General features: G+C 43.5%; 1 protein-coding gene and 1 long non-coding RNA gene across 2 annotated transcripts in view; one reads left to right on the top strand and one right to left on the bottom strand.

Annotated features, from left to right (window-relative positions):
- The window catches only part of DAP (death associated protein), a 35,840-nt gene extending 34,998 nt beyond the window's left edge, over nucleotides 1-842 (bottom strand). Inside the window, exon 1 of the mRNA XM_081015078.1 lies at nucleotides 608-842. Within this exon, the coding sequence (XP_080871204.1) occupies nucleotides 608-662 (55 nt within the window). The 5' untranslated portion in view covers nucleotides 663-842. The remainder of the gene's footprint in view (nucleotides 1-607) is intronic.
- A 1,109-nt stretch (nucleotides 843-1,951) lies between these two features.
- On the top strand, nucleotides 1,952-12,098 carry LOC308482146. Its single transcript, XR_013989084.1, has 3 exons — nucleotides 1,952-2,212; nucleotides 7,509-7,661; nucleotides 11,403-12,098. It is a non-coding gene; the product is annotated as an uncharacterized lncRNA (long non-coding RNA).
- Nucleotides 12,099-13,227: the final 1,129 nt, after the last annotated feature.

The following is a 13,227-nucleotide window of genomic DNA, read 5'->3' as shown; positions in this document are numbered from 1 at the left end:
TTGCAAAAGTTTGAACACGCATAGGCCCTACTGTACAAAACTTTTGTTGATTTAAGAAGAGGCGGAAGGAAGCACGTATTAAGAGTGCAGCACCTTCCGTGCGCCCCGATCCTCAGCATGTTGACTAGACAGTAACGTTGCAATCCTGCTTACCCGGAAGAAAGCCCCGCAGCTTCAACGGGGCTCACTCTTTGGTAAGCACACTTTGGGCTGCAGCCGCCCCCGTCACCTCAATGAAAATGGGCTTCCTTCTTGTGCTCAGAAAAACAACAACCCCAACTCTGCTCCATGGGGCTTGCTCCCAAGTAAACGTGCACAGGATTTGTAGCTTTAAAAAGAATCGGGCACCCGCCTCCTTCCCTGATGCGCACACAAAACATGTCCACGCACTCACACCCCGGCCCACTCTCCATTTAGGACGACATGCAAATATTGTGTATGTGTGTGTGTGTGGGGGGGTGATTTTTAATTTTTAAAAACTTACCAGCTTCCCCCTCCTCCCCTAATCACCCCTCCCAACAACAAACTCCCGTTTGGCCAAGCCAAGATCTGGAGAGGTGGAAAGAGAGAAGGAAAGAGAGAGAGATCGGGGGAAGGTCAGCAGTACCAGCAGGAGGGTGTCCAGCCCGGGTCTCTGTTTTGACTTTAGGCGGCGAAGACATGCTCGCTCGGAAGCTGCTGCTGCTGCTTGCTGCAAATCAAGAGTCAGACCCAAAAGCTCAAGCGCAAAGCGACTCCTCCGGCAGCGTCCTCAGTTGCCAACGTGGCCTCTGGCTGCGCACGGATCTGTCGTCAGAGCGCGCGGCGAAGCGGGAGGAGGAGGAGGAGAGAGAAAGGGACGCGCGGAAAGAGGAGGACGGCTGCTCCTTCCTCTTCCTGCGAGCAAGGAAGGCGAGAGAGGCGCGTGCGGGCAGCTGCCTCCTCCACTCTCTCTCCACCCCCTTTTTTTTTTTTTGGCTAGGGAATCTATTGCTTTGTGTTTGTTTATTCGGCTCACGCAATGTATACATTGCAAAAAAGAAGAAGAGCGGTTTGCAAAAAGGGGGAAATCTAGGGTGCAACGTAGAATTGTAGGGTTGTTGGAAAGGGACTCCCGCCCCGAGGACATCTAGCTGAACCCCCTGCAATGCAAAAAGTTAAAATGCTAAACCAGGTTAGAAATTATGCGTCCCATCTGTCTCCAGAGCCTATGGAGGAGTTGCACCTTTAGGGGCTTAAGTTGGAAAGTTGCAGCCCCCCCCCCCCCCCCCGTGGCTGTAGAGAAATCCAATATGGGAGATGTTAAGTTGTGGGCAAACATATCAGACGACACAGCGATTCTCCCAAAGCAGCTCTTTATTTGTAAGCTGGAACAGAACTGAACTGAGGAGCTCAGTCAGCCTGCTTATATAGAGCACTAGAATGCAACAGTAACCATTTTCTGTAACTAGCCAATCACTTAACGTCACTTTCGATCCTTCATTTGCATACAAACTATCCAATCACTGAACGTCACTTTCGATCCTTCATTTGCATAACTATCTACAGTATCCCCCTGCTGGCCCAGGGTGAGAACTTCAGTACATAACAGGAGAGACATGCTTTGTTGCAGCTGGGGCAGATGAAGGTGTTTGGTTGTGCCGATGCAGGTGTGCCATTTCATCTGCACCCCTCCCAGCGTTCATTCCTTCTCTGGTCACTGCTGTGGATACACAACCTGACTGATGGTTTCCATGTGCTGTACAGTGGTACCTCGGGTTAAGTACTTAATTTGTTCCGGAGGTCCTTTCTTAACCTTAAACTGTTCTTAATGTGAAGCACCACTTTAGCTAATGGGGCCTCCTGCTGCCGCTGCACCGCCGCCACACGATTTCTGTTCTCATCCTGAAGCAAAGTTCTCAACCCGATGTACTATTTCTGGGTTAGCGGAGTCTGTAACCTGAAGAGTATGTAACCTGAGGTACCACTGTAGTTGTCTAGAAAGGGATTCCCCTAAAGTGGAGTTAATGTAGGCAACCTTCGTGTCTTGTTTGCAGACACCTTTGTAATGCACAGTTGGTCTGCCTGGTGCCTGAAGCCAGCTCCCTGTAAAGCACATCTTTAGGGATCCTGCACCTTCCATTCTGTGGGCATGACCAATCCAGTGTAGATGCCCTCTGTCCTGCCATGTAATGCCCTAAATCTTCCTGATGCAGCGCATGTGGAAGGCGTTGAGGCGTCGGTCCTGGCAAGTGTAAGTTGCCCACAACTCATTACTATTGATTAAAGGTAAAGGGACCCCTGACCATTAGGTCTAGTCGTGACCGACTCTGGGGTTGCAGCGCTCATCTCGTTTTATTGGCCAAAGGAGCCAGTGTACAGCTTCTGGGTCATGTGGCCAGCAGGCCTAAGCCGCTTCTGGTGAACCAGAGCAGTGCACGGAAACACCGTTTACCTTCCCACTGGAGCGGTACCTATTTATCTACTTGCACTTTGACGTGCTTTTGAACTGCTAGGTTGGCAGGAGCAGGGACCGAGCAACGGGAGCTCACCCCGTCGCGGGGATTCGAACCGCCGACCTTCTGATCGGCAAGTCCTAGGCTCTGTGGTTTAACCCACAGCGCCACCCGCGTCCCATTACTATTGATACAATTGTCCTAAAAACAGAATTCGCAGAATGGTAGAGTTGGAAGGGGCCTCAAGAGCCATCTAGTCCAACCCCCTGCAATGCAGGAATCTCAGCTAAAGCATCCATGGCAGATGGCCACCCAACATCTGCTAAAAAACCTCCAAGGAAGAATGGTCCACAACCTCCCAGGGGAGAGTGTTCCACTGTTGAACAGCTCTTACTGCCAGAAAGTTTTTCCGTATGTTTAGTCGGAATCTCCTTTCTAGTAACTTGAATCCATTGTTTCCTTCAGGAGCAGGAGAAAACAAGCTTGCTCCATTTTTGATGTGACAGCTGTTTAGATATTTGAAGGTGGCTGACATATTTCCTCACAGTCTGCTCTTCTCTAGGCTAAACATACACAGCAGCTTTCAGTCGGTGCTTAAAAGAGTACAATGGTACCTCAGGTTCAGTACTTAATTCCTTCTGGAGGTCCGTACTTAACCTGAAACTGTTCTGAACCTGAAGCACCACTTTAGCTGATGGGGCCTCCTGCTGCTGCCGCACCGCCGGAGCACGATGTCTGTTCTTATCCTGAAGCAAAGTTCTTAACCTGAAGCACAGTTTCTGGGTTAGCGGAGTCTGTAACCTGAAGCGTATGTAACCTGAAGCGTATGTAACCTGAGGTACCACTGTACTGGGAAGGTGCCTGCTCAATAGGCAGGGCAGTAAAATGTTTAGGAAATGAACAGCATGCTCCTTAAAAAGCAGGGTTGGGAAGGCTGTGGAAGACAAGCCTTTTGGCCAACGTGGCTTAACAGCTACTGTTGGCTATCTAGAGCCTCCATGTACAAGGGCACTGTACCAGCATACCCCTGGTTCACACAGAATTAACAGCAATAATAAAGAACACAATTGAATTCACTCCAGAACTTTTTTTATTTTAACAATGTCCCAAGGTACAAATAAAGGGTTAGCATCTAAAGAACTTACCACCTTGCTGTTGATTGCAGCAGGGCTGTCTATCATCCAACTTAGGAAAGTTTTGATAACTATACAATTGAGGCACAAAATGTATGGAACATTGCAATTTAAGGGGGGGGGATACATTTAGTTTAAAATTCATTCAAGGAAAGGCAGAACGTTTGGATTTTTGTGCAGTGTGGTGGGATTTTAAACAATATGCTAATAACAGTAATTTGTGACTTGATTCCAGAAGTAAATAAGAATGTTTGGCTATCGTGAGAATATAAGATGATGTCGTCCTGTTTGTGGATAGGCTATATTCCACTGTCTTTATACTTTAACTTTGCTTTTAGCATTTGTACTCCTGCGGATTACGGCATAACACCAGTTTATTAATACCATAGCAGACCTACACAAAAAATAATAACATTTTTAGAAAAGTAGTGAAAATGTGAAATGACATATTATTCTCGATACTGTAAAACACCCCCCCCTTCCATACCCATTGTTTATACAAGTTATGTTGGTTGAATTTGTATTTTGCTATACTGAAAACTAATAAAAAAAATGGGGGGGGGGGGGAACTGTTGGAAAGGACCTTTATGAATAAGCGTTTTAAAAATAAAATAAGTACATTTTGCAGTTACCTTTGCACCCCCAATTTTTATCTTGCAAAGCCTTTGCTTTGATTTCTAAACGCAAATAGACATTGGCATTATTTCTTCATTTGTAGTATTTCCAGCACCTAATTTGAAGGAGGATTTCATGCCTTTCATAACTGCAGAGCCAAGAGGTATTTAGCAAGGTCTCCTAGCACTGAACAGTTGCGAAAGGTGCTAAAAAGGCTGGTGGTGAGGTTTTGCTAGGTGTTTTTTGTTTTTGCAGATAGTAAACTCCTGTCAACAAGGAGCCATAGTTGCAAACTGCCTTGAGTTTGCTACCAGAAACTCGGTCTGTTTTTTCGATAGCAGTAATTGGGCTAAAGATACAACCAACAAATATGTCACGGTAACCTGGACTCTGACAACGATTGCACAAGTTTAGAAAAGCAAATGGTATGACAGCACCTAAGCACATGCTGCTGTAAAGTTAGTCAGTTAAAGGAGTTACCGTATTTTTCGCCCCATAGGATGCACCGCCCTATAGGACGCACCTAGCTTCCCCCGACCCCAGCCCCCAGAACAGCCTGCTATCTGCAAGCCTAGGGAGCCGCGCCGGTCTCCCCAGGCTTGCGGAGAGCTGCGCGAAGCCCGGGCGCGCTGAAGAGGCTTCGGAATGCAGGCAGCTCTGTGCAACTTTTGGGAGCCTTAACCAATGCCTAAGCAACCACTCACATTATGTATTTTAATAAAGCTGTGGCCAAAATTATGCCAAAAACCTTAAACAAAAATTTTATGTGAATTGTGATTTATTTAGGGGGTGGCTTGGGGACCTCGATAAGGGACGCGGGTGGCGCTGTGGGTTAAATCACAGAGCCTAGGGCTTGCTGATCAGAAGGTCGGCGGTTCGAATCCCCGCGACAGGGTGAGCTTCCGTTGCTCGGTCCCTGCTCCTGCCAACCTAGCAGTTTGAAAGTACATCAAAGTGCAAGTAGATAAATAGGTACCACTCCGGAAGGTAAACGGTGTTTCCGTGCTCTGTTCTGGTTCTCCAGAAGCGGTTTAGTCATGCTGGCCACAAGACCCGGAAGCTGTATGCCGGCTCCCTCGGCCAATAAAGCGAGATGAGCGCCGCAACCCCAGAGTCGGCCACGACTGGACCTAATGGTCAGGGGTCCCTTTACCCTTTACTGGGGACCTCAACACGCAAAGAAACGTTTCACAAGTCAGTCAGGCAAGCAAGAACAAATTTAGGTCTGGCCAAGAGAGGAAGCTTGGGATGGGTGCAATTCCAGAGGCCAAACACAGCTGTCCATGCCTAAGATTTTGCTCCTCTGTTACTGACAGATACTCACTAAGTAGTTTTGGTTGCATACAGGGTATGGTATTTCTGATCTCTTTTCTTTCTGTGGTCTTTGGATGAAGAGCGTCACACGAATGCAGTTAAACAAACAGAATTCTGAACTGTACGCTGTAGGTCACTGGCCATACAGCTTGTCTACGTAGGGCTCAGGCTGGAGCTATATCATAAATATCTGTGTAGCTCTGGGGAGGAAAGCATCTTGGGAAGGGCTGAATTAGAGCAGCCAACTTATTGGGCTGAAAAGTGTTACACAAGAGTGAGGGGTTCACTCTTCTGCATGTTAAATAAGGGTAAAGATACAATTATAGGGTTGCTATATGCCCGGAATGCCATATTCACATTCATCAGCATCGTCCAAATGTCTGGGGAAATCTGGATGTATGGCAGGCAATTTTGCTGATGTTAAAATAGCTCGAAAACGGCATTTTTTGAACTTTGGGCAAAACAAAAGAAAGCTCAACAACTTTTCCGTCTTGATTTTCACTGTTTGAAATATTGTATTTACTTTCTCTGTCCCCTCTTCTTAATTTTCTTCCTTTACTTATTCTTGGTTTTTCCTTTCTAGATTATTTTGGCTTTTATTGTATGTTGAAAACGTTTAATAAAGATTGATTATTTAAAAAAAACCCTCAGTTCTCTGCTCATCCCCAAGTAATTTTCAACATGAGAAAATGAGGTGAAGATCAGGAATTGCAGAATTAGAAAAATAGAAAAAATATGGCTGATTTATAACTGTGTGAGTGTGATACAGCACATTGCCTCAAAAACTGCATCTGAAGGCCCAACAAAAGGAACTGGTGCTATATTGAGCTTTCCATATTCCCAGTCCCTGTCGGAGGCTTTGATTCCCTGTTTATCTATCTTAGATGTAGTCTGCTGGGTACTTGCTGTTGCATGAGCTTTACCTTCAGGTCTTTGGTAGATGATTTAAGATTTCTGTTAACTTTGTTCCATACTTTATCAATCACAAGGCTCAGGGCTTTTGCTCCGTGCATTTTTCTCCCAAAGAATATGAACCGGTAGTAGGCTATAAATAATGCATTGTGAAGGCCTTGCATTCTGTCTCCGCTAAGTCTGTGTGTAATATAACCTCATCTTTTTCATGTAGGGAGCTTGGTGAAGTATATAGATGGCTAGGTTGCAGCAGGCAGTATTAAAATGGGCTGCGTTTATTTTAAGAGAGAAATTATTTATTTAGGGAGATAGAAATGTATTTTTCGACTCGTTTTTAAGTACCAGATAATCTCTAATTATGACTGCTGTATTCTTAATCACCAGAAGTCTGGTTTTTTCAGAATTGATAACCACTTCTTTTCCTGGGCACTCCCTACTTAGACAATAAAGACAATTAATGCTGTTGGATTGGCAATTCATCATAGTTAAACACCTTGTGGGAGGCACATTCTTCTTCCAAATTAATGCACTCCCCCCCATTACTTTATAATTGGAACGCTTTCCAATTTTACTGGGGATGAAAGGGAAAATTTTTTTTTAAATGTGAGGAGTAAATCATTGGTTAAAGGTAAAAAGACCAGAAAATTTGACACCAACCGATAGAAATAAGCTATCAAATGATTATGGGATATTATTTAATACTCAGGTAGAAGAATATAAAACCTTTATCAAAAAATGGTAGAGAGACGATAAAGAAAAGTGCTTTTAGATGGATGCACAGTGGTGCTTGTGGGCCTGCAAAATGAATAAAATTGGTGAAAAGGAGATTGAATGTACTAAATTTGTACAAAACCAAAAAGAGTCCCCGTGACAAGAACGTGTCTTCCAAGGAGATGGAATATTTGTAAATATTTGTAATTTTGTAATATTTGTAAATATTTGTAATATTTGTAAAACGAAGAGATTTTGCAGCATGCACACATGTTGGAAGCATGGGAAGGCAATTAAATATTTGCGGATGGTAGTGAATATAATTTTTTTCAGTTTCATATTATATTAGACTTTGAAATGTTTATTATATTTTGTCAAATATTGTGTTTCTTATTTTTATATCTTGCAGTGGTTAAAAGGGTGTTTTTTAAAATGGAAGAAAAGCAGTTGAAGACCGATAAAGCTAATAAGAAACATTTGGGAATTTGATGGCATTTCTGAGGAACCCACAATAAAGTGGCCCTGAGGAGAAGGAATCTAGGGATTCGATATGGAAAACAAGGTAAGAAAGGGGCAGAGGGCAAACTTGACATTGTGAATCATGTAAAGGTTGAGATGGAATAATGGCTTTTTGTTTTTGTTTGGTTTTTTTTAATCAATTTTATTTGATTTTACAGATAGAAATTTATAACAATACCAAATACATATCCATGTATAGAGAATTCTCTGAATCTCAAGACTTCCCCCATCCCCTCCATGGATCCTATTGTCAACATTTTCAACTGCATATTATTCCATACTCTATATTTTATATCCATCCATGTTATCCATAATCTAACAAAGATTATGATGGCAAAGAACATTACAAGTGACATTGAAATCCTGCTAATGTTTTCATCTGCTTACAGTGGTCAAAATAATGGCATTTTGTATCCAACAGTCGGAAAGTTATATGGAAGAAATATAATTCCATGTGTTTAAGTATTATTCTGAGTAGACCCACTGAAATCAATGGAGTTGTCAATGCAAACTTCCAACTCCCATTCATTTCAGTGGGTCTGCTCTGAGCATGATTTAGTCAGGTAGAATCTTATATATACTATACAGCAGATGTATATTGCGTAGTTTTTCATAATATAGATCTCAGCTTGTAAGCAGGTTGGTCTCAGATGGCCCTTCCAGGGGTTCCCCCCCACTCCCCCCCTTTTTTGTATTTTTTTTTTTTTTTAAATCATCGATCCACATAAATCTGTAACTGTAAGTGAAATTAGCATGAGATGCGATCTACCTGTATAATATTTTAAAAACGAGACGGAGTTGGAATCCTTTCAACATGAAGTGAAACTGATAACATAACACTTAGAGATAAGTTTATAGTCTGCAAAAAAAGAGAGAAAGAAATATATAACTAACATTTGGGTATTCTGACAATATCAATCATGAGAAGAAGAAAAACACTTTCCCCAGTATTTTTGGTGGCAGTGCATGCAGTCATGACCACAGAGGCACAGGCATGCTGAGTCACACTGAAATCAATGTGTTCAATGTGCTTATAGCTGGGCTTCAGATTACATTCTGTTTTTAACACAGAAAGGAACTCAGGAACCAGAGTTCCTGAGTTAAACAACACAATGTAGATTTTCAGGTGTTTTTTGTTTTTTGTTTACATCAAATTTGGTTGTGATTTCTGTATTTAGTAATGCAAGTGTGTTCTTTGTGGCCTTCCTTAAACAATGCTTTTTATATAAAAGCCACTACAGTGGTGCCTCGCAAGACAAAATTAATTCGTTCCGCGAGTTTTGTCGTCTTGCGATTTTTTTCGTCTTGCGAAGCACGGTGTCGGGAAAGTTTTGGAAAAGCTTCAAAAATCACCAAAGTCTTTAAAAACCTCAAAAAAGGCTACCACACCGCGTTCTATGAGTTGCTCCTCGAAGTCAAGTCGCAACTGTATTAACGGTGTTAAGAAAAAGGAAACAAACTTGCAAGACGTTTCCGTCTTGTGAAGCAAGCCCATAGGGAAAATCGTCTTGCGAAGCAAGCCCATAGGGAAAATCGTCTTGCGAAGCAGCTCAAAAAACAAAAAACCCTTTCGTCTAGCGAGTTTTTTGTCTTGCGAGGCATTCGTCTTGCGAGGTACCACTGTAAAATCTTTATTGTGGTTGCTAGCAACATGGTCCTATGCATGTTTATTCAGAACTGAATCTAATTGTATTTGTTCGGTCTTGCAATACAGTGGTACCTCAGGTTAAGTACTTAATTCGTTCCAGAGGTCCGTACTTAACCTGAAACTGTTCTTAACCTGAAGCGCCACGTTAGCTAATGGGGCCTCCTCCTGCTGCCGCGCCGCCAGAACACGATTTCTGTTCTCATCCTGAAGCAAAGTTCTTAACCTGAAGCACTATTTCTGGGTTAGCGGAGTCTGTAACCTGAAGTGTATGTAACCTGAAGCATATGTAACCTGAGGTACCACTGTACTACAAATAATCAGAATCCTACCATTTATCAATTTCTGCGGTTTGGGGGGCCCCCCCCCTCAAATCTATAACCAGTGCTTTTTCTGGGAGTACTTTAGTGCTTTAGTCTGCACTCCAATCTCCAATTCCCTATGGTAAGGGGAACTTCCTTTTGAGTAGACATGTATAAGAATGTGGCACTGCCTGTATTGTTTTTGGCTGAACGTAACAGGATTTTATGTTTCTGCGGTTATGTACTGTAAACCTTGAGAAGGGGGTGGCCCATACACTTTCAAATAGCCGACTACTTTTCAAGTCAATCATCTCCTCCATGTTCCACTTCTCCCAGAGGAGGCTGTTAGGATTCCTTATGTGAGTGGCTAAGGTGTAAGGAAAGTTGTTTTTCTTGGACATATTGCAGCTTCCTGTAGCGAGACATGAAATATTCTGACAGCACTGGGCTGGGCCAAGAGTCTAAAATGGGATAACATATGCTAGCTGACTAAAGAGACCTATAAAAAAATAATAAAAGCTTTTGTTTTGTTGCTGGTTTCGACAAGGAAAGCTGCCAAGCGTAGCATGTTGTAGAACCCCTGGGGTGCTTTCCCATGTTAGCAGCTTCTATCGTATGCATATGGTGATAAGCACCAGCCTGCCCTTTTCAAGGTTTTTTCTCCTACGTACTGAGGCCATCTGAGATTAATACTGCTAGATACATTCAATATTGGTTTACTGGAATCCATGAGGATTTCGCCTGCTTTCCTACACATGTAGGGTTTACATGGCACAAAGATTAAAGCGATCTCCTGCTGCAAAGATTCCCATCCCCTCAATAATAATAAAAAAGGAAAAGCTGCTGGCAATCTTATTATACCTGTTGTTGATAATGCATATACAGTGGTACCTCGGGTTACATACGCTTGAGGTTACATACGCTTCAGGTTACAGACTCCGCTAACCCAGAAATAGTACCTCGGGTTAAGAACTTTGCTTCAGGATAAGAACAGAAATCGTTCGGCGGCGGCGCAGCGGCAGCAGGAGGCTTCAGGTGCTTCAGGTTAAGAACAGTTTCATGTTAAGAACAGACCTCCAATTCTTAACCCGAGGTACCACTGTATGCAGACAGATAAGATATATCATGAGATATATCATAAGATCTTTGTTTGGGCAAGCATACATGTATTGCTAGGGAGCAAGTGGCGCTGTGGTCTAAACCACTGAGCCTCTTGGGCTTGCCAATCGGAAGGTTGGTGGTTGGAATCCCTGCAACAGGGTGAGCTCCTGTTGCTCTGTCCCAGCTTCTGTCAACCTAGCAGTTCAAAAGCACACCAATGCAAGTAGATAAATAGCTACCGCTGCGGCGGGAAGGTAAATGGCGTTTCCGTGTGCTCTGGTTTCCTTCACAGTGTCCCGTTGCACCAGAAGTGGTTTAGTCATGCTGGCCACATGACCCGGAAAGCTGCGTGTGGACAAATGCCGGCTCCCTCGACCTGAAAAGCGTGATGAGTGCCGCAACCCCATAGTTGCCTTTGACTGGACTTAACTGTCCAGGGGCCATTTACCTTTTACATGTATTGCTACTTATTTTATATTGCTGGAGCATAATTATTGCCTCCTCCTTTTAAATATATTACCTACACTTGATCCCCAAGATAAAGTATATCATGTTTAGCTGAATATAGTTTTATATAACTCTCTATTCGCCATGAAATGTTAAGATTTGTATTATATGCCCTGGGGTCTCCAATCCAGTTCAGCCAATGGCAGATCCACACCTAACCATTTCTGTATGCTTACTGTATATGTGTGACTGGTAACTGGATTTATAAACTGACTCCATTTTGTTTCAGGTGTTGGGAAATCAAAGAATTGTAGAGTTGGAAGGGATCCTGAGGGTCATCTAGTCCAACCCCCCTGCAATGTAGGAAGCCTGCCCACAGCCATCCCTGGGTGGGCTCGAACCCCCAACCTTCTTGTGAACAGCCAGACACACTGACCCATTCTGCCACAGAAGGGCAAGGTCTCTGTGTGGTTTTATATTTGTGATAACATTCAGGTTATCTTTCCAAATCGCAGTCATGAACATGCATGCGTCCAATGAATCTAAAGTTGCTCTGATAAGCAAAATTTCTTAGAATAAAACCCTATAAAAATCTGCATTATTTACTTTTGAAACGGGCTGAAGTGCAGGAACTCCTCTTGACCTGTGAATCAGGCTGAGTGTTGAAAGGCATAATATTCTGGAAAAAAATGATGGGAGAATCCATGGATACAGAACACCTTAGTGGTACTTGTAGGAGATCATTATGTGGCTGACTGCAAGCTAATTGCATTTGTTCAGTGACTGAGAAAATGGGATACAGATGGGAAGTGAGCGGTAGGAAACACCCTACTGTTGGAGAGCAAAATAAAGCAACTGCTACAGGGTATAGCACGTTGTTGTCAAGGAAAAAAAGGTTGAAATTGCCTACCCCACACATGCGCTTTTTTCTGCTTAAATAGCTCTTTTAATTAATTTTTAGCAATGTGTGGTTGTCACAAAACAAGCGTAGTAATGGCTGAGGGCAGCTAATAACGTACACTTCTTCAGTGGGAGTATAGCTGAAATGATTGACAGCATTTCCTTCGAAGCAGTGCAATAAATATCAGTCTGTGAAAGCTGCTTTGAATTCACAAATACAAATAATCATATGAAGATGATGGCAACTCCTTTTTAAATTTTTTATTTCCAGAAAAATACATGGAACACATAAACTGTCACAGAGCGAGCCAGCCAGTGGTACAGCCTTTGCTTTGCTGATAGCCAATCTTGATGGGTCATGGCACTGCCTTTGTTTCTTAATGGCTTGTTTCCAGGTGACTCTCTGGTTAGGAGAAACCAGTTTCGCCTTCATTTGTACACTGCTAAATTCAGTGTCTGGCACCTTCTCTAAATCAAGGAAATATGAGTGCCTTGCCCCCACAAACTCTGGCACCCAAAATCTGTAACAATACTTGGCTGCAGTCTTCACACCAGTTACTGCCATTTAGTCCTAGACATCCTCTAGACATCCTCCCAACCTAGCAGTTCGAAAGCATGTCAAAGTGCAAGTAGATAAATAGGTACTGTTCCGGCAGGAAGGTAAATGGTGTTTCCATGCGCTGCTCTGGTTCGCCAGAAGTGGCTTAGTCATGCTGGCCACATGACCCGGAAGCTGCACGCCGGCTCCCTCGGCCAGTAAAGCGAGATGAGCGCCGCAACCCCAGAGTCGGTCACGACTGGACCTAATGGTCGGGGTCCCTTTACCTTTATCCTCTAGAAAGCTAGAGAATTGGTGAAGGGAAAAGGAAAAGGTAAAAGACCCCTGGACGATAAAGTCCAGTCAAAGGCGACTACGGGGTTGCGGTGCTCATCTCACTTTCAGGCCGAGGGAGCCACTGTTTCTCCACAGCTTTCCGGGTCATTTGGCCAGCATGACTAAATCCCTTCTGGCGCAATGGGACGCCGTGACGGAAACCAGAGCTCACAGAAACGCCGTTTACCTTCCTGCTGCAGTGGTAACTATTTATCTACTTGTACTGGCGTGCTTTCAAACTTTACCTTTAGTGAATCAAACAGTGTGAAGACTGCTATCTTATGGATGCCATCTTATTGGCAACGTTTATAATGCCACCCAATATCCCATTGAGCTTGAT

This window comes from Podarcis pityusensis, assembly GCF_964106645.2.
Source record: "Podarcis pityusensis genome assembly, chromosome: 7".
NCBI lineage: Eukaryota > Metazoa > Chordata > Lepidosauria > Squamata > Lacertidae > Podarcis > Podarcis pityusensis.
Note: the sequence above shows the minus strand (reverse complement) of the source record. Positions and strands in the feature narration are given on the sequence as shown.